Source organism: Halichoeres trimaculatus, unplaced genomic scaffold, assembly GCF_033239565.1.
Source record: "Halichoeres trimaculatus isolate MK-OKI-2021-1 unplaced genomic scaffold, fHalTri1.1 fHalTri1_scaffold_20, whole genome shotgun sequence".
Classification (NCBI taxonomy): domain Eukaryota; kingdom Metazoa; phylum Chordata; class Actinopteri; order Labriformes; family Labridae; genus Halichoeres; species Halichoeres trimaculatus.
In genome coordinates this window covers 11,243,099-11,267,162 of record NW_027437198.1, presented here as the reverse complement: position 1 = coordinate 11,267,162, position 24,064 = coordinate 11,243,099, and the positions used below count along the sequence as shown (strand labels likewise).

The following is a 24,064-nucleotide window of genomic DNA, read 5'->3' as shown; positions in this document are numbered from 1 at the left end:
GGAACATCACAGCATTCATTGTACTTGTTTTATTATTACAGATTATATATTATTATGTGTCTGTGAGTTTTAAATCACACCACTTAATCTGGAGAATAAATATACAACAGCTGGATTACAAATGTAGTTTTACATTCACTTTTATAATAAATACATTTTTCTAGAACATTTTTCCATCCTGTTTAGAGTTTAGTGGTGGGTAAAACAGCCCAACTTTGTGCCTCATTGGAGCAAAAGATCTAATTTTTTTATATATCAATTTTCTAACCACAATCTGCTTCAATTTGTTCAAATTAAAAATCTTTAATTTGCTGCAAAATAAAAAATTTTTTCCTTAGTTTTTACGGAATAGATAAAAATCTTACATGGCTTGAATGCTTACATTTTTTGCAATGCGACTCTTGTGCTCTTGTACCTTTTCATTAATAAAAGCATGAAGAGACATTCAAAGAGTTACCAGGCTGAAGCAGGTCTTTATGGTGCAGCAGATTAAATACTTTTGCTCCTGGATTCTTAGAAATCTCTCAAAGGATGTGGAGTTGTAGTCATCAAAACAAAACAAAATATTCAGGGTCTTTGTCTTTGTATCACAGTCACAGCTCTGTGACTCAGCTGTTATGGGGCGGAGAACAAATATAATTAAACTGCTTAAAGATGAATAAATATCAATATATTAAATTAACAAATAAATGCTTTATAAATCCCTTTTACTACTTTTTTTGCAGTCTAAGTGATTTGGGAATTGAATTGTGGAAGATGGATATTGATCTGATCGATCTGTTCTTTTAACCAAAAAATAATGTTGGAATTACATGAATTAACTTCTAAAAATTGATTTATTAATGTTACATTGTGAAATTATACAAGATAAATATGTTTTCTTAAAGCCTGTTTTTTAATTGTTTATTTTCCCTCTTTTCAAGTCGTCGATGATTTTTTTTTTTTTTTTTTTTTGTTAAAACTTTCTAAGCGTGCTGTCTTTAATTTATCGAAACTTTCAAATATTAATTCAAAGAATTGAAGTTTTTCTTTCCCCAGCTGAAACCTGATCTACATTCTGTGTCTCCCTCTATTCATCTGGGGGGTAATCCTCCACACGGTTCTCCAAAGGGGGGCTGCAGGCGCGAGGAGACGGGGACCGTGGCTCTTCCTCCTGCAGCTCCACCGAGTTCTCCTTGATGGTGCTCCTCCTGCTGATGCTCCCTCCCAGCCCCAGGCTCCTCATCCCACCACCGCTGCTCCGAGGGCTGGGGCTGCTGAACGATGCCTCCCCGCCGCTGCCGCCACGCCTGGGAACACCCGAGGAGGAGGAGGAGGGAGGAAGAGAGGAGGAAGAGGAGGGTCAGAAGGAGGTGCAGGACAGAGGAAGAACAGAGAGCAGCTTGTTGCAAAGTGAGATTGTTTTTGTTAAAGCCCCTGAAATGTTGCAGCAGGCGTAAACTGAAGAGGTTTAAGGACAGCGCTGAAGAAATGAGAGTTAAAAAGCTTGATGAGGAAAAGGAGAACATTCCCAGGAGACAGTTAGCAGATCAGATGTGTCTGAGAAAGAAGCAGGAGTGAAAGGAGGAAGAGGACATATAAAATCACAAATCATCTGATGCCTTCACATTAGAAATCTATAAAATCCCCGAGGTGATTTAATTTTGGGGTTAATTTTATAGTCAAATTTTAAAAAATCTTTCTGTAGCTTTATTGTTTTGATTTTTTTATCCACAGTCAATTTTTCATCCCAGAGTTTATTCTGCGCTCTCTACCTCAGTTTACTCCTGAGTGAAGATATCTCTCTGCTCAAGGCGTCGTTGGCCTCGCTGGCCTCCTCCAGCTCCCTCTGCAGTTTCCTTCGAGCGGCTGCCATGCGCTGAGCTTCCTCCTCAGTCTCCTCCAGCTGATGCTTCAGCTGCTTCACCCGGATGTTGCCTTTCTCTGCCTGCACAGAACAAACTGTCTTAACGCCATGTTGATGAAAAAAGCTTCAAGTTTTTATTTGTTTTGCTCATGAAGATCAGGGTTACCTGGTCTTTGTACTGCTGCGCTTGTTTCCTCTCATCCTCCACCTGGATGCTTAAATCCTTCAGCTTCTTCTCTTTCTGGCGCAGATTCTTGCTGGTGACTTGACGCTCCCTACAAAACACAAAAATCACCACAGAGCATTGAAATCTGTGCATCCTCTTGTCTTGCAGCTTACTTGTTTTTTTCACCATGTAGAATCACCTGCTCTCGATCTCCAGCTGCTCCTCCGCCTCTCTCAGCTTGGCCTCGAGGGCAGCGATGGAGGATTTGAGTTTGGAGCGGCCCTGGCCTTCGATCTCCTGCAGTTTGGCCTTCAGGTCTCGGTTCTGTCTCTCCAGCTGCTGCCGGGATCCCTCCTTACTCTGGGAGGTCGATCTCTCGGTTGCAAGCTCTGCACCCAGCTGCTCCGCCTGCACAGAGATTTGGGACAAAGCACAGATGCATTTGGATGCAGCTTTCTCTAAAGGTTTGCTGTCTCTTGTTCCAAGTTTTTGCAGTGGATTAAACAGCTGCCAGTCGAGTCCAAACCGCGCCTGAGTGAATGTCAGGCCTAGTCTCTGGACCCTGAACTTACCAGCTGCTGGCTCTTCCTCAGACGGTCATTCAGGCTCTCGATGTTGTTCTGCTCCTCTTCCAGCTCCTCTTCCAGCTGGCTGATCTTGGCTTCAAGGCGGCGCTTTTCATCGGAGGAGATAGATCTGAACAGAGAGATGAGATGAAGAAAGAGACGATGAAGAAATTATGAGAAACATCTCATCTTCTTAAACTACACAACTTAACTCCTGGCCACGACCTTCTGCTGCATGTCCCACCTTCTTTCTGCTCCTCAGGGAAAAATACAACAACCACTTAACACTCACTTTCCAGAAGCATTGTTGGCGAGCTCTTCGGCCATCTCGTCTCTTTCAGTCTCAGCCTGCTTACGAGCTCTCTCAGCTGCCGCCAACATCTGGACAAAAAGAAAAGAGGGAGTTAAAGGTATATAACGATGCTCAGATTTCTTTTTTAGTTGCTCCAGTTTGCATGCAGAGTAAACCACAGTGGAACAAATCCACATCTGTGTTGCAAAGATTATTTTAAATCATTAAAACTTTCTTCTGCAGAAAGATAGAAAACTCCATGTGTTATGAAAACCAGATCATTGCTTTACTCAGAAACTGTGATGTTTCACACCTCATGCAGCTGGACAATGTCAGCCTCCATAGCTTTGGATCGTCGCTCAGCCTCCCTGGCTGAGGTCTGGACCTCCTTATGGGCAGCACGGGAGTCCTCCAGGTCCCTCTGCAGGTCCTTCACCTGTCCCTGTGAGCAGAGCAGAGAAGTCACACTGGGTTCATCTCTCCAGCTTCAAAACTTCATGCTTTTATCTGGATGACTGTGCTCACCTGGATCTTGCGTAGCTGCTTGATTGCCTCATCACGCCCCCTACCGGTGGCCTCCAGCTGGTCCTCCATGTCCTTCAGCTCCCCTTCCAGCTTCTTCTTGCTGGCTGATGCTTGACCTCGCTGCTTCTTCTCCTCCTCCAGCTCCGACTCCAGCTCACGCACCTGTTGAAGAGAGCCAGGTGAACACTGAACTTCGTGATCTTTATTTTTCAAATAACCAGTTCTATAAAATTAGTTGTATTTTTAACTGCTGCCTGAAATGTCTGTTGTTACTCCACCTGTTTGATGAGCTGCTTCCTCTTCTCCTCGCCCATCTCATCCCGAGCGTGCAGCTCCCTCTCGTGCTGAGCTCTCAGCGCCTGAGTGTTGACCTCCAGGCGCAGCTTGGCATCCTCAGCCACCTGTAGCTCATCCTCTAGCTCCTCCATCTGAGTCCTCATCTCCTCCACCATGGCCTCCAGACCCCGCTTGGCCTTCTCCAGGTCATGGACCTAACAGAAAACAGACAAGACTTCAGATTTAAGTTTATGCTGACTGAGAAATTGATTGTTTATGTTCTGAAATGTCCTCTCACATTCTTTCCCACGTCATCCTTGGAGCTGATGAGATCCTCCATCTCAGCTTTGAGGCTCTTCACAGTTTTCTCCGCCTCCTCCAGAGCATCCTGGTTCTCATCTAGAGCTCTGGCCAAGGCTAACACCCGCGTCTCCTTCTCCCTGGCATCTGCCTCTGCTCGATCTCGCTCCTCTGCAAATTTACTGGACACTGCACGCTCCTCTGCCAACATCTGACCATCACAGGAGGATGGAAACTCATCAGGAAGGACAGGATTGTGCACATTTGAAGGTACGTATTCAAGTGAAACTTCAGCTGGTTGTTACCTGGTCGAACTTCTTCTGCTTCTTCTCCAGGTTGGACACAAGTTGTCTCTGGCTGTCAAGGTCCATGAGGACATCCTCCAGCTCCTGCTGCATCCTGCTCCGGCTCTTATCCAGCTTGTCGTAGGCTGAAGCTTTCTCCTCGTAGTCGTTGTTTGCTGCCTCCAGCTCTCTCTGCAGACGCTTCTTCCCCTCCTCCAACATCTCCACCATGCCTGACATCTCATCCAGCTTCTTCTTATAATCTGACGCCTGATGGGACATGGAGCAGATATGTTTTAGACATTTTTTCTTATACTACGACATACATTTTCTGTGACTCCCAGAGCTCAGATTCACCTGCATGTTAAGGCTGGAGACCTGCCTCTCCACGGCACGCTTGGCCTCCGTCTCCTCCTCGAGCTGCTCCATCAGGCTGTTCCTGTCCTCCTCCATTTGACGCAGACGTCCAGACAGATTCAACTTCTGCCGGGTCTCTTCAGCCAGCAGCTCCTGGAGGGGGAACATGGAAAAATCAGGAAACATTAAGAACGATTTGTAAAGCTACTTCTTTTTTTCTTTTTTTTTTTTCAAATTTAGACTTAAATGTCATAACATGATATGATAGTTGTCTCTCACTTGTGAATCTTGGAGCTGTGAGGACAGCGTGGAGACGTCTTTACTCAGCTTGATGTTCTTTCCCTCAGCCTCGTTCAGCACACCCGCCATGCTCTCCAGCTCCATCTGGAGAAAAATTGAGGAGTAAAATATTGTTTTCAGCAGCTGGTTGAAACCATTGTTCTGTAAATTTCTCTGCTCTGGTTTCAGTTAAATCTGTCCCGACTCACTGTCATCTTGGAGACTTTCTCCCCCAGCTCAGTCCTCTGTCTCTCACTGTCCTGGAAACGGTTATGCAGTTCGTTCAGCTGACCCTCCACTTTCTTCTTCTTGTGCTCCACGTCCTGTTTGGCGCTGGCCATAGACCTCAGGTCTGCACTAAGATCTGCAGCCTCCTTCTCCAAAGCCTGCTTGGCCTTCTCCAGACCAGCTCTCACCTGGATGTAGAGACACGGGACTCATCAGTGATTTTTAATAAGCGTGTTTATGGAATGTAAATTAGTGGCCTATCCCCCCCCCCCCCCCCCCCCCCCCCCCCCTCCCACTCTCTCTCCTCTATCTGTCTCTCTCTAACCCCAACACAGTCGAGACAGATGTCTGTCTAACATGAGTCTGGTTCTGTCCGAGGTTTCTGCCCGTTAAAGGGAAGTTTTTCCTTGCCATTGTAACTTGCTAAATGCTGCAAAGTCCTGTACTCATGGTGGATTAAGATAAGATAAGACTCCTTATCTTGTCTTGATGTTGGGTTTCTGCTAATAAAATTTTATTAACATTTACGGGTCTAGACCTGTAAATGTTTTTGTAAAGTGTCTTGAAATAACATTTGTTATGATTTGGTGCTATATAAATAAAGATTGATTGATTGATTAAAAAATCAGCATTGTGGTTTTTACCCTCTTTCCCTGCTCCAGCTGCTCGTTGAGCTCCTCCACGGCCTGGCTGTGTTTCTGTCTCAAGTCCTGGACCTGGGCCTCATGGCTCCTTCCCTCATCCTCCATGGCTTTCTTCAGCATGGCTACTTCCTGCTCACGCTTTGCCCTGCAAGTCGGACACACACACAAAATCACAAGTCTACCTTTATGCGGATGATAATGTTGTTTACTTTTCTTAACCCCAAAGCTTCAGAGGTTATGTTTTACAGACCGTAGCTCCTGCTGGGCAGCGGTGGTGTCCAGGCTGTCTTCTAGCTCTGTGCGCAGAGCGTTCAGTTCCTCTCCGAGGTCTCGCCGGGCTGCCTCCACCTTCGCTCTGGCCGCCCTCTCTGCCTCCAAGTCCTCCTGCAACTCTGAGATCACAACCTCCATCTCCCGGACCTTCTTCACTGCCGCTCCGCGCTGAGTACTCTCCTCCTCCAGGCTGGGGACAGGGACACAGAAAAGCTTCTTTGAAAGTATCTTATTTAGTATTTTTACCAGAAGTTTCTTTGTTCAGGCCAAGTGATAAAAAGATAAAAATGATGAGCAGTTAAATCAACGCCTGTATTGTTTTTCTGTCCTGTTATGTTTGTGCAGTTCTTCCTACCGGCTCTGTGTGGCCTGAAGCTCGTCCTCCTTGGAGGTCAGCTTGGTTTGGAGATCAGCTACTTGAGCTTGCCGCTCAGTGTGCTGCTCCTGGAGTTCAGACAGCTCCGTCTCCAGTTTCCTCTTGGCTTTCTCCACATCCTGACGACCCTTCTCCTCCTTCTTCATACGCACTGACAACACAGGAGTTTTCAGTTTTATTTCAGTTTTTCATTGGAATTTATTTTGAAATTGTGAAACAAATAAACCCCTCTCTGGGTGAGGATGGCAATCCACCTCAAAATTTCTCTGTGTTTTGCTATTAATGATTTTTTATAGGTCCCATATTATGTAAATATCACTTTATTAAGTCTTTTAGTGAAATTTGTGGGTCTTTGGCTTTCCTCCCAGCCCACAAAATGTGATATCTAATGACAAAACCTGTACTTAGTAGTGCTTGTGAATGTAAAATCCTGACCTAAAACGAGCTGTTTGGATTTTGGGGATTTGCCGACGTCAGCGATTCCCTGTTTTTTGACTTATCAGGAGCAAGTCTGACCTGATTGGTCCACCGGTGCAGATACCCCCAAACCTCCTCCCCGCCCACTCCTCTCCCCGCTGCTGGAGAGAAATCTCTCCAGCAGTAGGGAGGAGAATGCGAAAGTTGAAGAACCATCACTGCTCTGTTTTTGGCTGTAAACAGCCACATAGCTCCATGCTCAAGCTTCCCATTTTGGAAGAAGACAAGACTAAGTAGCTAGAGTTCATTTATCAAGGAAATGTGCCAGCTACACTCAGTAAAACTGTGCATGTGTGAGCTAGTCACTTCGTGGCAGGCTGTTTTTCAACTTTGGACTGTACAACAGAGGGCTAGCAAATAGACTGGTCCTGAATCCAGGCACATTACCGACCATCCTCCAACAAACCTCGGACCCTGGAACTGTGAGTATCTTAAATGCTGTGTGCTGTGGAGCAGATGTAAGAGCTTTTCCTCAGTGTCCCCCCTGTCTCTGTGTTAGCTTCAGGATGCTAACTTTTGCTGTGGCTAGCCTGTTGTTTTAGCCTGTAATGTTACGGTAAACGAGCTTCACTGTTTTCTAAACATTGTGCACTCGGAGCTCGTAGCGCCACTCTCATTGGCACGGAAGACACTAATGATCCATTTTAAACTGCAGAAAAGGAGCATAATATGGGACCTTTAAACTTGATTCATTATCATTTTTTTTATACTTCAGGCATGATTTGGCATCTCTCCTACCCTCCAGATCTGAGATCATGGACTCATGTTTTGCTTTGAGTTTGGTCAGATTCTTGGACTTCTCCTCCTCCTCCGTCAGGTTCGAGCTCAAATCAGCCATTCTCTCCTCCAGCAGCTGTCGCTCCTGCAGAAAGATCCAGAACACAGAGGAATGAGCATGAAACACTGACCCTGAAGAGATCCAGCCTCTTTTATACCTTCTGCAGTTTGTTGTTCTGGTCCTCCATCACAAGAACGTCTTCCTCCAGCTTTTTGACTTTTCCCTCCACGGCCACTTTCTCCAGCTGCAGCTTCTGCTTGGCGTCTTCTTCCTCAGCGATGTGCGCCTCCATTAGCTGCAGGAGAACATAACATGTGGTTAAAGATAGATTAAGAAAAGTTTTGGGTCTGAAACCATCAGACAGCTGAGAGCTGCAGGTGGATATGTTTTATGAAACTAATAATAATGTGTGTCTACCTGCAGCTGCTGCTCCATTTCCTTCTTCTCCTGCTGCACCGAGCTGCTGCGCTCCTCCTCCTCTTCCAGACGCGCCTCCATCTCATGCAGCACCTCTTCCAGCTCCTGCTTCTTCGCCTCCAGTCTCACTCTCATCTCCTCGGCCTCTGCATACAGCTCTGTCTCCGCCTGCAGCTTGGACTCTAGCTGGGCACGCTCCTCGACTAGCTACACGCAGACACACACAGACCTCTGTCGTTTCTAGAGTTCCACTCTTACAATCAAATACTGAGATTAAACAAAACTTTCTTCACCTGGTTGTGTTTCTGGGAGATGTCTTTCAATTGAGCCTCAGTCTTGGCTGCCACTTCCTTTGCTGCCTTCAGCTCCTCCTCCTTCTGACCCATCTCCTCTTCTTGTCTGGTTACCTGCAGCAGTGGCTTCACCTGAACCACAGAAATAAAAATCACACAATTACAAACTCAAGTAGAGTGTGCAAAATTATTTAATGCATAATCATTTATAGAAAAATTCCTCTAAATATACACATATAATATTTCTATGTATGTTTGTGTGTCTGTAACCTTGGTGAAGAGCCTCCACCACTGCCAGTTCTTGAGCTTCAGGTAACAGGCCGCGTTCCTCTGAATGACCTTCATGGCGGTGAGCTGCTGCTGGCGTTTACTGAAAGCTCTACAAACACACAAACACAGAGCAGAGGTTAGCTTGTATGAAACCTCAGTTTGAGACCCACCTCAGACAACCTGGTTCAGGATTTTGAGACTCATCGTACTTTCGGGCCAGAAAGCCTCGAGCTTGTGCCTGGAAGGCGATGATGATGACTGTGAGTTTGAGGTCTCGCTCCTCCTCCAGCTGAGCTAGGACTCCAGTCCTGAAGAACATCTTACTCTGACCGATACGATACAGGTTTGTGTCCAGATCCAGGTGCTTCACCTGGAGGACAGGACACAAGAAGAGGAGGAGGAAGAACAAAGAAGATAGGTTAAAATATTTTCACAAGTTATGAAATGTTGATTGTTTTGCAGCTCACCATCAGACTGCAAGCCTGTTTCCCATCCATGAATCCCTTGGGGATGGCGTTTGCAGCAAGAATCTCGTATCTAAAGAAGAAAAACACTTCAGAAATGTGCAGTTTCTATGCATGTGTGTAGCTCTTCTTAAAGGGATTACCAGCCTACGTCATCATAAAGATGCGCATGCATCTCGACCGCAGAAGCAGCATTTAGCTCCATTCATTCAGATGAGTTAGCATTTTTTAAACACTAAATTCAACCTGTTAGATGCATCAGAATGTAGGTTTTTTTCTGTGGACAGCTGTCAAAAACAATACTACACAACAGAGACAACTTCTGTCAAGTTTCGACCGTCACAGAGTAACCTGTGTTTCGGCGTTAATAGCGACCATGCTAACTGGTGACTTTCAGCCGCAGACAAATACACTTGGAGGGCAGCCGGGATTAACAGCCGAGAGTTGCCAGTTAACAGGGTCACACTTTACACTGAAACACCAGCGACGTCTGAGTGTGTGTAATTAAATGTGTATTCTTTATCCAACCTCAGTTAACCAGGTTTGACTGCAAGCAACAATAATAACTGCTAATACCCAAAGTACAGATTTGACTTTGCTTATTTAATGAAACAATGTTCACATCCTGGTCTGTCACAGACTGATAAGTGTCCACGGATAATGCAGTCATGAGCATCTAGTAACAGTTGTGTTTCCTCTCTGGGTACACGCTAGGTTTCTCTGCTAAAAAAACGTCTGTCCACCTAATATCTGTCCATTTGCTGATCTCTTCTGTCCACTCACTGCTATCTAACAAACCTGGGAGCATTTTGCCATCCGTCAAAGTGATGACATTAAGTTAAAAAATGTGTTTTTTGGTGGTTAACTCCTCCACATCAATTGACAAACCATTATACTCCGCAGTGCTTCTGCACCCAAGTTGCGCGCGCATCCTGTTGTTGATAATCCCTCTATTGGTTGTAAATGCTTTCAGCTGCTTCCTCACCTCTGCCTGAATTCCTGGAACACAATGCGGTTGGGGAATCCCTGTCTGCAGATCCTGATCCCCTCCAGCACTCCGTTACACCTGAGCTGCTCCAGAACCAGGTTAGCGTCCATCTTCCCAGACTGGATCACAGAGCAGCAAACACTGAATGCACGCAGGAAACCTTTGCTTTTTGCAGGTAAAGAAGCTCTACAGATAACTCACCCTCTTCTCGTGGTTGGGGATGATGCAGCGCACAAAGTTGGGCTGTGTGTTGTGCAGCGTGGTCATCAGTTTCCCCAGAGACTCTTTGTAAAGCTGGCCCACCGTGCGAAACATGCCCTTCTTTGATTTGGTGGAGGCCGGTGAACTCTCAGACATCTTGGTTATCGTCTCTAGACCCACCACTCGGTCCGCTGATACAGAGAAAAAGATTTATCCCACATTTTGATCTTCACAACAACAAAAAAAAATGGATGTTGAACTGTTATGGAGGACTGACTGTCTTTCCACAGGTCCTGGATGAAGTTGCTAGATGAGTTGTTGAGCAGAGCAGTCACGTTGTCGTTCAGAGGATCCATGTTTTTGGTCAACCAGTTTGCAGCATTATAGTCCACCTGGAAATGCAGTACACATGAATGCATCATTCAACTTTCACTTCACAAATGATCACTCAGGTAAGGACTGGACGCTTACCTTCCCGGCGTAGTGCAAAACACTGAACATGAGTTTGTCTTTGTGTTGTTTAGGCTTGGAGAATTTGACGTGACCGGTGTGCTGGTTCAGCAGCTTCTCCACGAAGGAAACATCAGTGGCTTTGGGGAACCAGCACTCCTCGTCCAGAAGGGCCAAAATACCAGGAGGGTTGTTCTGTGGAGGAGGCAACAAAGACCAACAAGGATCAGAAGAATATCATCCACATCATATCACAGTTCTTGTGACTGTGTCTTGTCCTCACCGGCCTCTCGATGAGCTCGATGCAGGGCTGTAGATCCAGGCCGAAGTCGATGAAGCTCCACTCGATGCCCTCCCTCTTGTACTCCTCCTGCTCCAGGATGAACATGGTGTGGTTGAAGAGCTGCTGCAGACGCTCGTTGGTGTAGTTGATGCAGAGCTGCTCGAAGGAGTTGTCCTGAAGGAGAGAAACATTTCAGTTGTTTAAAATCAGCATCGATTCAACAATTTTCTCTTGTAATGTTTAAGAGTTTACCTCAAAAATCTCAAAGCCAGCAATGTCCAAGATGCCGAGGAAGGAGGCTGACTGTCTCTTACTCTTGTCCAGGGTTTTGTTCACTCTGGCCAGGATCCAACGAAAGAGGCGCTCGTACATTGCTTTTGCCAAGGCCTCAATTGCAAAATCAGCCTGAGGAGGAAGAGGAGTTGAAAAGAGTCCTGAAAACAATAACCTGAGGTGGATGTACTTAATTTTTATGTTTTGGTGTTTGTTTTCTGTTGACCTGCTGCTTGGTCTGTGCCTTCTGCACCACCTCCCTGCCCACTTTGATTCGGGGGGTGAGGATGGCTCGTGTGAAGTCCACGACGTTGATGCCCTGCAGGTGACACACCTTCTGAGCAGCTTGGGTTGAAGAGGGGACATTAGATGGAGAAAGAAGACATCAGAGAGGTTTTACGTGTTTCTTTAGAGTGCTTTTGTTTGTTAAAACACTTACCTGTGTTGTCAGGCATGGTCGCCTGCTCGCTGTTTCTCTCCTTCTCAAACTTGATGTTGCCAAGCTGGAGCACAGTGGACACCACCTTCAACATCCCTGCAGTGAGGAGGAAGAAGGAAACTGATCCAAAAACCTGCAACCAAGAGTCGATACCACAGAGCTTTAAAATAAAAGGACCAGGACAGCAGTTTTTCAGTGATACCTACCAACCCTCTCATCCTCGGTGAAGCCCATGATCTCCATGGCCTCCAGAGTCTCCAGAAACAACTCGTCATCTTCCTGACCAGGGATCTCCACATGACCAGCTACAAGGAAACGGTATGCGCTGAAATCCTCCAGCAGGAGCTCCTCTGAACACAGACACAAACATAGGGTAAAGATTTGGATGTGGTGAGGAGACGATAAGTTCTGATTGGTGGGTAGAGTTGTGTATCGTCTGCATAAACATTGAGTCTCTGTTTATGTTTTCCTCACCTCTCATCTTGTCTTTAGCTCCGGCCACCATGTAATAGAAGATGTGAAAGGCTCTCTCAGTGTTGGCTTGGCGAATACAGCGAGACTTCTCCAGTAGGTCTGGTGGAGGGTTAAGCAGACAACCACGTAACTACGCTGCTTTCAGTTTGTTACTTCATAGCGCATTAATTACACCGCTATAATCTAAGTCTGAAAAATCCAACTCAGAAATGGATACAGGTGTCGATATTGGCTCCAACGATAAAACCGGTCACGTCAAAGTTGAGCTTGATGAACTTTCCCTGTGGACACAACAAACATTGTAAATCACTGAGTATAACACTGAAAGTAAATATAGGTTTGTAGCACTGGCAAAATACTCACAAAACGAGAGGAGTTATCGTTCTTGATGGTTTTTGCGTTTCCAAATGCCTCCAGGATGGGGTTAGCCTGCAGCAGCTGTTTCTCTAGCTCCCCCTACAGCGCAAAGTACCGAAAAAAAAGTCAAAACCACAAGAAGACAATCACATCTCTGCACTTTTTCTTTATCAGATACAAAATGTTATACTCACATAGGCCAGTTGCTGCTGTGGCTGCTGTGACTGCTGCAGACAGAAGCAGGAACACAAACTTAGTGCATTAAACCAAAAGCAACTTCCCAAAATTGGCTCCTCGCGTGACAGCTTCAAACGCAGCAGGCCCAGAAGTCAGGCATCAATAAATCTCAGCTAAACAAACGGTAGATTATTTGCAGCTGAGCAGACAGCAGCTGTAGCTCTTAATCAGTGTTATGAAGGATTTGTGAAGAAGATGAGACGAGTTTGCACAATATCTCCTGTCCTGGGAGTGTTTTCTCAGTGAAAGAACGTGTTTTATTATTGCTAAGTCCACACAGCTGCAGAAACGAAATCATATCATGAACATGTATGATGGAATATTCTCCCTTACGTGATACTGCCCTCGTTTTAACCCCAACATTTGAAATACAATCTGCAAAAGAGTGGATGCTGATTGGACTGAACTTTTTTGAGCCCCAATAGTCTGTGCATCACTACTGGTGATCTTGGCATTACACCTAGCAAGTAGCTTGCAAAGTATAATTCAGTTTCCAGCTCAGACCTCTATTTTTTTAATAACTCAGGCTTTTCATTTCTCTGTTATTAATTATAAGTTTTTTTTACTCACAGGATTTGCATCCTTCTTGCCTTTGTGTGAGGAAGCGACAACAGCCAGGTACTGAATCACCTTCTTAGTGTTTTCTGTCTTCCCAGCACCAGACTCACCTCTAGGGGGCAGAGCAGAGGACAGGAGACAGAACATGAAAAGGGATGAAAGGAGACAAAAAGAGGAACAGAAGAAAGATTACAACAAAAACTCATAAAGCAACAAGGATAATAAACAGTTTTTGAAATTGGATAAAAGATGATGCTTGGGTTTAGAGTATAGAGTACAAAACAACAGATATTAGCTTTAGGAAAACATGATGTTTCTTTTATGGTATTAAAACATTTTAAAGATCTGAGAATTCATATGAAAACACTGTCAGGTTTTAAATTAAAATTTGAAATTTGAGATATTTGCACTGAGGAGACCAGTCCTCCAAATATGTCCCCCACATTGTATATAAAACAGGTTTACAGTTTACACTGATTCAGAAGTTAGGCTGAATCAGACAGCAAGCATCTGCCAAAAATTAAAAAAAAAAAAAAAAAAGTTGGCTGTTACATTGTGTGACTTTTGATATAAATCCAGTAACACAACCCTGTTGTGAGGACCCATCTTTATTTTTGGGATAGAGTCCCCACAACATCCACAATTCAAGCACACACTTTACACATGGTCTTCAGTTAAGGAAAACATGTTGTGATGTCCTCTTAAGTGGTGGAAACAAGTTTTGTGTGTGTGTGTGAACTCAACAGGAAAAATGTGAGTTATTGTGTTTTGACTCACGTGCAGAGGATAGACTGATCCTCACGATCTGTATAGAAAAAGAGAGATAAAGAAAGAGAGGTACGTTTAAATGGATGTGAAATGCTTGCTGAGCTGAACTTTTTATCTGAATCCAAGCCGACCAGACCAAACATGAAATCTTCACTTAGACACGAGAGCAAAAACAGCTCAGAAATCCCGTTCAGAGAGAGATTAGCTTCCATCTTTAATATCATCTAAAAATAGCAGGTGGATGCAGCGCTGTATCGCTGTAATCTTGTCTCCCTGCTCCATGTATGGCCATTCTGGGGCTGAATGGAAAGTGTAGAGTTGGTCTGAGGTCAATGGTGGAGCATGCAGGGTGCAGACGGCACGCTCTGAGGCTTAAAAAGAGTTTCTCTCTGACACCATTAACTCCTAATCAGTCACTTAGTGAGTGGGTGTGGACTTTCTGTTTCATTGAGAATTACACTCATTTAGCATGACTCTTCATGTTACAGAGATGTGTTGTCATCTGTCTTTTGATTTCTGTTTTTGGATTTATCTTTTTCTTTCATTCAGTCAAGAGTTATTTATTTCTTGCTTTGATTGAAATTCCCTATGTGATTACACTTGATTAGTTTCACCTGTGTCTCTCTGTCACACCTGTGTCCTGTAGCTCCTTACCTCAATATGTATTTAGTCTTTTCATTTCCTCCTGTCTTAGTCAGTTTGATGCTTCAGTTCACCTCAATCATGTATATCTGTGATCTTGACTTAAGCCTTGTACACACATAGCCGTGCATTTTCAAAAACAAATTTCCCTCTTCATTCGTTTTTCAGAAATACTTTTATCCACACGGACTGGGAAAGTCTGCCGATAAGTGCAGCTCAAAACATGCCAAACCCATATTTGGCAGTGTTTTTCAGATGTGAAACCTGTGCCAGCCAATCAGAAACAACCTCCATCATTCAGCTGTGACGTTTGAGGACCAAAACCTCTGTTTCCTGGCGTCTACATCAAACCATTAAACCGGAGTTTCCAAAATCTTCACTTTCAGAAAACAGTTTTTAATGACAGTAAACTGCAGTTTCATGTGTATGATAGGCTTAAACATATAAAAATATGCGCGGTTTCCCAGATATCTGGCTACATGTGGACATGGCCTTAAAGAAAGTGTTTTTGGCTTTTTGTTTGATAATTTATTTATTTTTTCTGCACCTAAGTTGACCACAAATGTATCAGTACAAACTGGCCAAGACAGGGGGAAACACAGAGGCTTTCCTGCTAAATACATTTCCAAAAGAAAAAAAAAACACACAAAACAAAATAAGTATCTAATTCTGACATAATAACATATGTACTCCCTGTAATAACGTAGACATTGAAATTTTTACTGTTTAAAACTACTTTTTCTCAAAGCAGCTACTACTCAGATATCGAGGACAACATCGATGCTCTGACATCACCTCAGGTGTTACCTTGCATCATGTTCCTGTAGGCGTTGTCTGTGATGGAGTAGATGTGCGGCGGCACCTCGTGGCGTTTCTTTCCCTTATACATCTCAATGATCTTTTCAGAGTAGATGGGCAGCATCTTGTAGGGGTTCACCACCACGCAGAACAGACCCGAGTACGTCTGAAGAATCAGAGGGTTGTATTTTATTCACATCTAGTTTGTGACTGATTAGTTTGTTTGTTTTTTCTTTTTCTGTTTCCTGTTTTATTTCATTACTTCCTGTCTCTGTATTTCTCTCTCCCCTGATCACCCCAGTGTGTCTCACCTGTGTCTTGTTATCCCTAATCCCAGCGTGTGTCTCAGCTTTAGGTCATGTTTATCATGTTTAGGATGGGTGAACCCATGAATGCCCCCCTCTTATCATATTGTAAATATGATAGGTTGAATTCACAACCCAGATCAAAGTTATTCAGGTGTTATATTCTGTTTTGTAAGTGTTTGTAAGGAACTGTACTTTGGTTTCAGACACAAAGCCTTTAAGATAAATGTACATATTACACAGCCATCCCTGTCAGACTGAAAGCTTTGAGCTCTTGAAATGAAAAATGTATATTAATCATTTGTACTTTACATCGTAGGACTCGGTATGTTCCTCCTCAGGGTCACAGCTCATGTTCAGCCTTTGTGATGTTTCTGTGCAGCTCAGATGCCGTCTGCTCTTATAAGGACTGGAGGGACTGAAGGTCTTAACCTCCAGTGATCCTTATGGCAGTCAGTATTAGATTCACCAGCTCAGGTTTTAATTTTACATCCCGTACCTTATTAGACTTTGTAGGACTGACTGAAAAAATAAAAACATAAGCTGTTGATCCTGACGTCTCATCCTGAGTCTGTGCAGAGAGTACAGTGTGTGCACAAAGTGTTTAGACGAAGACTTTTCCATATGAACTTCATAAGGAGATCAAAGGCAGTACATCCTACCTGCTGACCTTTATAGGACATAGAGAACCTCTCGTAACATTCAGGTTTTACACAGATGCTTAAAAGTGCTGCTGTGAAGTTAAAGTGTGCATTCATATTCTGTGTCGAGACGCATTTAATTTCTATTTGTAAAAACACCTCGTTGAAGCTGTGAGCATGAAGACATAAGGGATGGAGAGACAATTTTTGGGAAAGAAATTATTTGACTAGTTTTGCTGAGGGTGATATTGAGCTGATAGTTGGTGTACTTTCTCTCTTCCTGAAACTAACACCTGTCTCTCCCTCTGCTTCTGTCTGGTTGTCTTTCTGTCTGTCTGTCTGTCTGTCTGTGTTTGAGTCACTCACATAGATCAGGCTGGAGAAGTATCTGTCTTTCAGGTTGTGCAGGACAGATGCTTCGTTGAGGAAGGTAAGCGCGGCCATGTCCTCCACCTTGCTGAACTTGGGCGGGTTCATCTTCTGGATGTCGTCTTTGTTCACAGTTGTCTTTTGACCGTTGGAGAGCTCCACCACCACCTGGAAGAGAAAACACACATTGTCCCTGAAAACTTGAAGACCTTAGTACAGGGGTGGCCAACCTGCGGCTCGCGAGCCACATGCGGCTCATTGATCCATTTATTATTGTTATGGGTAGTGGTGTACCAATCAATTTAAATTATTGATATATAGATGTGATCAGTATTGATCAATACTTGGGTGATGAGATTGATACTTAAGTTTCAGTTTCTTTTCTCTACATCACACATGTGCTCATAGCTATCTAGATAGGTAGGTGGATGAAACTTTGTCTCTTCTGCAATAAAAACTAAAATTTGTCTTTGACACGGCTCTTGGTACGAATTGAAACATGCTTATAAATGCAACAAATGTCACTGGGTCTTGGTCTCTGACGGATTGGCCACCCCTGCCTTAGTGTGTATCCACCTCAACTACTTTAAAACAGCCAAAGGAGATGCAAGGTATTCTTATGGGGTTACTGGGCCCTCAGACAGGTTCAGGCAACACCACAGAAAGAGTCCTTAAAGAGGAGGTATTATGAGTTCCTATTTTGAACACAAATAGAAAGGAACAAAGCTAAATATTTATGCTAAATGGGCAGATTCATTCATATCCATATGTTGTAAAAAATCCCTGAGCTGTCTGTTAAGCGATCAAAACTCTACTTTCTTACTATAACACCAGATCGTCACAAGATCTTAAAGCTTAAAGTAACAATGAGGTCATTGCATAAGGATCTCCGAACTAGCCTGTGACACGTTGGAGAGATGGGCCTAAAATTCCAAGGTCTGTGCAAAGCTCCGCCTCTGACAAGACCTCCAGAGAGCTGACCAATCAGAGGGAACAGGGTTTGTGGAATAGGGAGCCTTAAAGACACAGTAGTTGAATAAAAGGGTTTCAGACAGAGGCTGAAATAAGGGATTTTGAACACACTAATGCAAAAAAAAGATGCGTTTCACAAAGCTGTAAATCATGTTCAAGCTTTAACAGAGTATCACAGGGATAAATAAATTAGAAGGTTTTATTTGTAAATAAAGTGTAAAAACTCTGCACATTAGTATGACCATCCGGCTTTGTTACTTTATCCAGAATTCAGAAAAATAAAATTATTGTAAAAAATGTGCTGAGTTTATAGCCAAAGCTTAAATCTACAAGTAGTCTAAGTAAAAAGTAAAGTGACCAAAGCAGCAGCCACAGGTCACAGAGAAGCTACAAGTTCATCAGCTAATGACATCATCACGGCGTACGTTACCTCGTCACCCTTCTCCTCCTTCATGCTGGCAGCTTCAAAGCCCTCCCTCTCTGACGGTATCCACACCATCTTCTTGGCTGCCCAATCCGCCTGTGCCACGCCGCTGTTACGGAAATCATTTTCCAGGAAGAGGTACTTGTTGTCTTCTTCAGCCATGTTTGAAATGTCACCGGTCTGAGGAGCGCTGCCTGCGTCCGGGTCGATCTCTGGTTCCTCAACGGGGATGGAGCTGTGTTTTTGGTCTTCAGCAGGGAATGGGTCGGCCTCTGGGGGATCGATAGGAGATGGGTTGACCTCTGACCTCTGTTCTACCTCTGGCCTGCAGACGCACAGACATAAGACACAATATGAACTTTAGTGCAAAACTAAAATCCCATAAATGTAACCCTGAATCCACTGTCATTTAGGCTGCGAACAGATGCTTTTTTATTTTTATATTTCATGTAACACTGGCACAGCTGTATTGAAGAATCTTTTGCACACGGCAGTTTTTCAACACAACATATCATCCATCAAATTTAAAATGCTTAAAGGCGTATTCATTTTGAGACTCTCATTTCTTGTTGGTCACAAATATGAAACTGTGAAAACAGCTTACAGCTGTCATTACATTTCAATCTATTTCAACATTTCCAGTTTTTATTACCACACATATAAAATTCTGCAGAATTTGTCTAAATTCAAGTGTAAAACCTAACATCACTAACTTTTCTATTCATACATTATCTTTTTCCTATATTTGGACTTTGCCAACACACATCTCTGGCTTTGATTAAATTTTCCTCATTTTTATTTTAGAGTTGACATTCTTATTGTCTGAGCTAGCTCAAGAACACAGGTTTAGCAGTGAATGGCTGCTTTTCGTTACATTTTTTGCACATGATAAAGAAGAGCTAATTTCAAATGCAAAATAAACAATTAATAACACCAGCAAGACAAAAGATGTGACACAATCTGCTCTAAGTAACTCTGCAGCTGCTTTAACATCTCATCGCATAGAGAACACTCAAGCATTAATCCCACAAACACATTATCTAACTTTCTGTCTCTTTCTCCCCGCTCCTCTATAACTCAAGCTTCTACCTTTGCATCCCAGTGACACTCAGATCATTTACATTTAGTTTCAGTGAACTGCCTGACAGATTACAGCTGATAACAGCCTCAGCGCACTTTGCAAAGAGCTACTTACTCACTTATCCTCGTCTCTGTCTCTTCATACAGGTCACAAGGCTGCTTTGACCTCCCATTAAGCCGCACGCAATAAAACATGAAAAGCAGCACACAGATAACCCCTATAATCAAACAAGTGAGCTGCCACGCTGGAATGCCCATGTTTGGCTAACCCTTTTGCTCCTGGTAAGCCTGGTAGCCCAAAGAGGGATGCTAGGGACTTAAAAGACATACTACCTTATAAGGTTCAGCTCAAGTGTCCAGCCAAGCTTACCGTTTACACCAAAATTGTGACATGTCACACGGTGCATCCATGTGTGGCATTTGGCACACGGGCAAAACAGAGAAGGTATGTAGGCAGGAATTAAAATCCTGCAGCTCTAATGAGGATTTCAGACATATTGACTGATTCATGAATGCTTTGAATCAGACAAAGTAAAAAATCCACAAAAATGGTTGAAAAGCTATCCTGGAGCCTTTTTAACCTTCCTCCAGTACTCTCCTTCTGAATAGACCTGGAACTTTTTTTTACTTTTGATAAAACATTTTAATTTTTTTTCTTTAGAAGAAAATAAAATTAATTTTCAGCCAAAATAAAAGCAGAATATGACTGTGTATTTAACATGCTTCCTTAGAGTTGCTCTTTAAAGTTTTTTTTTCACATTTAAGTGATAAATAACAGGTTAACAGGTGATTCCTGTAGAAATCTTTGCATTTAGCTAATATAATACTCTAATTACTCTCTGTGTTAGAGTTGTTTTGTATTCCAGGTGTCAGGAGAATAAAAAGCTGTCTTTGTACTCACTGTGCAGCGCGTCAGCCCTCAGTGCAGGATGGAGGCTCAACTCCAGGGATGTGAGACTACCATGTCAGGTGGCTGAAGTGATAAGGTTGAGGTCCTTCCTCCTGTGCCCACTATTTAAACTTCTCAGCGACACCTGGGGGTGGAGCGGCTCGTGCAGAACCGCCTCGTTTCCAAAGTTGGCAGCATTCATGGATGACTTTCATCTAGCCAATTATACAGAGGAGAGGTTTGAATTCTTTGCCTTCATATTAAAAGCTTCATCGGTAACTGTTGGCAGTATTTGTGTAGCTGTGAACACAATACAGAAATAGTTTTTGTATGACTAAAACAACTCCAAGAAAGAATTACACCTGCAAAGAAGGTATTTTAAAATACTTTTCTGCGACTCAATTATCACAATGAAAAAGGCATTTTACTACCTGTAAAAATAAAATTTAAACTAATGTATTTTGTTTAACTTTGATATTTTTGTGTGCTACATATGGCCTTAATATATCGCATTTGAAAAAAAAAAAAAAAAGTGTTTGAATTCGCTGTAATAATTTTACTCAACCATAACATGTTTGTGCAGTTCCGTTTTAGGGCCACCGTACCCCTCAGACTACTTCAGTAATTCATGCGCTTGGGTTATTGCTTACAGGAAAGGTTTATTGGCCGTGCTGTCTTGCCGTAGGTCCCGTTGTCAGGGTAACCTTCTCAAACTTTCGCCTATTTCAGTGTTCGCTGATTGAAAACTGCGCTAAACTCGATAAAAGTGACATGTTGGATCAGGAAGAGTTGGAGACATACTTCACCGTGTTTGAAGGCTCTTCTCCGGAAGATGTGTCGCACGCCCGTCACTTCTGGAGCTCCCAGGCGCTCCTACCGCCGCTGGAGTCCCGCCTCGTGTCCTCAGACATCCGCCAGAGGCTGCCCGTGTCCCGGCCTCGGGGAGGCAGCACCGCCGGTCTGAAGCTCTCCGCTCTGGGTTCAGAGCTGAGTGTCCCAGCTTTCCGGCAGAGGCAGGAGGAGAGGCAGCGGTATGAAGCCATGGCGGACCAGAGGAAGGAGATCCTGGCGCTGCTGAGGAGGCAGAGGGAGCAGAGGATCCAGAAGGAGCTGGTGTCCGTGGACTTTAAACCGAAGATGAAGCTGGGAAATGAAAAACAGACGAAGCTGCAGGATGCCTCAGAAACTGAGGTGGACAAGGAGCTGGTGAAGCAGCTGCAATAAGGAAACTCGACTACATGTTTGAACAAGGTTTATGTGTGAACGGTGGAGTAGCCTAATTGTGAATATGAAAGGAAGGACAGCACAAATGTTAACAATAAAGAGCTTTATAGTCTTCTTTTTAATTATTTCTTGTTTTTCCCCTCAGATTTATGTTTTTTCCAGAAACATCTCAAGTATGTACAAGAACTAATTATGTGAAGTGAATATTTCATGGTTTAAGCCATAGCAGCCAGTACACCGTGGTTCACTTCAAACAGCCTTACATAAGGTGAAGTGAAGCCTGTGTGGATATTCAAATTCCAAATATCCAGTGGAGAAGGCCCAACCATAATAGGATAAGAAGAGGCCTGCTGACTGTTGACTTTAGCTAATTTGGTTAAAGTTTTCAAAGCACAGAAGCTCTTCATCTGTAAGGACAGTCTTGTCTTGAGTATCCATAACTTTCTAGAGAATCTGTACATGAAAATTACAAATTTGAGTCCAAAAAAAGTTGGGATGGCATGTAAAATGATGACGGGAAAAGAATTTGGATATTTTAATAATTATTTTTATTCTACATACAGAGTTGAAAAGAGACTAAATATGTCATATCAGATGTTGCAACCAAAGAAATGACTGTTTGATTACAAATCTATGCTATTAAAGTCATAATAAGAAGTATGAGGTGGTTATAATCTGCATTGTGTTTGATTAGACTTGATCAATTCAAGCTGTTGAATATAAAGCACTGTTTTTCATCTGCAGATTAAACAGAGAAGACCTGATGTGGATGTTCACAGTTCTGCAGGTTTTAAAGTGTTATTTTGACCAGAAGGTGGTGCTGATGTACAGAAGTCTGATTTTCTAAAGTTGAGCTTTTACAAAAAAAATCTTAGAAATTTAAACGGTACAAAGGTTGAAAACAAGCCTCTTTATTGTCACTCAATCATGTCACAAAACAAAAAATCAGAGAATCAGAATCAGCTTTATTAGCCAAGTATTTCCAAGAATACAAGGAATTTTACTCCAGTTTAAACTGCACTCTCTTAGTACAAATATTATGGATAGACAAACGCCGAGAAACACTAAATATTGGGGGGAAAAAGTAGAAAAAATAGATCTTAAGTAGTACACTCAAAAAAGGAACATTTGTGTTTGTTCAATCAGCATAAATAAAACACGTAGCTTCTCCTAGATTATTTCATGTTCAGTGGTTAAACATGATTTAAACATGTTGTTTCAGCATGATGTGCAAAATTGTTAAAACAACAAGATCACTTTATGTGAACTCAACCTAATTGGTTTAGGTAGGAATCCCATCTGCAACACCTCTCCAGAGCAGGAGGTGGCAGTAATGTACAATAGGCCCGAATCATTGAAGAGCAGAGCCAGAGGATAACCTGCACTGTAAAAAGGGAATCTTCGATCAGTTGAAGTGAAGTAATTTTTTTAATCAATCCAACTCAATATTTAAGTGAAGGTTTCCAATGTATTTTGTGGATCATATCAACTTGAAATTCTGTGTTACTACAACTGATAAAAAGAAGGAGTTGGACCAACTTAAATTATTTAACATGGATTTAGTTGTGATCTCTTAAGAAATTTGAATAAATTCTACTATGTGTATTTGAGTTACAACAACAAATGTTATTAAATTGAAATAACTTAAAGATAACATGTACATTAAGATTAAATAAATTATCTAGATCTAGATAAAGATATTGCGTGCAACTGCTAAAATTAATAAAATTGGGTAAATTCAACAAAACATTCTTTTCAGTGTAGGAGAAATAATAATAATTACAAAATTAAACAAAGAACTTTGTACGGAGTAGAAAAAAGTAGAAAAATATATACATATAATATAAAAGTAGTAGAAAAATATATTCACAATTTAAGTTAAAAAGATATAAGTAGTGCACTGAATAGATTTCAGAATGTGCAATTTGCAAAACAAAAATAAGAACATGAATGTGCAATAGAAACAGACAGACTGTAGCTGTACATGAGGTATATGAGTTGTTGTTTCATGGCAGGAGGCTGGGATGACCGACATCTATTTTAACGTTGTTAATACACCAATGACTATTTAATATTGTAAAGATATTCAACATTAAGCGAAATACATAAATCAACTCTTACCATGGAATGATATTGCTGCTAAAGCTTCACATGAGCTCTGTTGAAGACGGATGTAATGACACTTGTCTGCCACAAGATGTCAGTAAAAGCTCATTCATGATCTCTACGACAGGTTATGCGGCTGCAAGGAAAAGATGATTGAGTATCCTGCTGATTTGATGTGTTTACAGATTCCAGTTTGCTCAGAAGCTACCCGTGTGCTCCCGTGTCTATTTTCACCCCACATAATTCAGCGTGAAATCCAGCGTCTCAGAGGTTGAGTGGGTGTCTGGTATCTGAGCGCAGCAGTGTGTGTGTTTCAGGGATGGAAACTGATCACTTTAATATCTGTATGCCAGCTGTTGCTCGCTCAGTTTGCTTCACTTCATCACGGCTCATACGAGAGGCAGAGCTCTGAGGGAGTATTATGGTCAGTGGGAACTGATGTTCGTGATATTTAACTGACATTTCATAGCGAGCC

General features: G+C 42.8%; 2 protein-coding genes across 2 annotated transcripts; one reads left to right on the top strand and one right to left on the bottom strand.

Annotated features, from left to right (window-relative positions):
* Positions 1 to 96: 96 nt before the first annotated feature.
* On the bottom strand, positions 97 to 17,002 carry LOC141809202 (uncharacterized). The gene is made up of 40 exons (XM_074696098.1): positions 16,892 to 17,002; positions 15,589 to 15,745; positions 14,149 to 14,176; positions 13,393 to 13,483; positions 12,583 to 12,675; positions 12,437 to 12,500; positions 12,220 to 12,318; positions 11,952 to 12,095; positions 11,746 to 11,841; positions 11,533 to 11,651; positions 11,286 to 11,438; positions 11,034 to 11,207; positions 10,772 to 10,945; positions 10,578 to 10,692; positions 10,301 to 10,491; positions 10,097 to 10,218; positions 9,115 to 9,184; positions 8,857 to 9,017; positions 8,648 to 8,756; positions 8,378 to 8,509; positions 8,085 to 8,291; positions 7,825 to 7,962; positions 7,628 to 7,751; positions 6,392 to 6,563; positions 6,014 to 6,226; positions 5,764 to 5,908; positions 5,101 to 5,307; positions 4,892 to 4,996; positions 4,613 to 4,765; positions 4,277 to 4,525; positions 3,970 to 4,182; positions 3,674 to 3,886; positions 3,396 to 3,557; positions 3,184 to 3,312; positions 2,871 to 2,959; positions 2,585 to 2,708; positions 2,212 to 2,420; positions 2,013 to 2,121; positions 1,755 to 1,927; positions 97 to 1,289 (listed from the first exon to the last, which is right to left on the bottom strand). The coding sequence occupies exons 1-40, from the start codon at positions 17,000 to 17,002 to the stop codon at positions 1,070 to 1,072; spliced, it is 5,757 nt and encodes a 1,918-aa protein (XP_074552199.1). The 3' UTR covers positions 97 to 1,069.
* A 3,958-nt stretch (positions 17,003 to 20,960) lies between these two features.
* On the top strand, positions 20,961 to 22,081 carry hoatz (HOATZ cilia and flagella associated protein). Its single transcript, XM_074696097.1, has one exon. It carries the CDS (start codon positions 21,031 to 21,033, stop codon positions 21,481 to 21,483), a length of 453 nt encoding a protein of 150 aa, XP_074552198.1. The 5' UTR covers positions 20,961 to 21,030; the 3' UTR covers positions 21,484 to 22,081.
* The last annotated feature ends 1,983 nt before the right edge of the window (positions 22,082 to 24,064 follow it).

Coding starts and splice junctions, on each gene's coding strand:
- LOC141809202 (XM_074696098.1), bottom strand. CDS start 17,002: ATGAACCCGCCCAAGTTCAGCAAGGTGGAGGACATGGCCGCGCTTACC. Junction 12,501..12,582: donor ACGATAACTCCTCTCGTTTT/GTGAGTATTTTG, acceptor TTGTGTCCACAG/GGAAAGTTCATCAAGCTCAA. Junction 4,526..4,612: donor TCTCCAGCCTTAACATGCAG/GTGAATCTGAGC, acceptor ATGTCCCATCAG/GCGTCAGATTATAAGAAGAA.
- hoatz (XM_074696097.1), top strand. CDS start 21,031: ATGTTGGATCAGGAAGAGTTGGAGACATACTTCACCGTGTTTGAAGGC.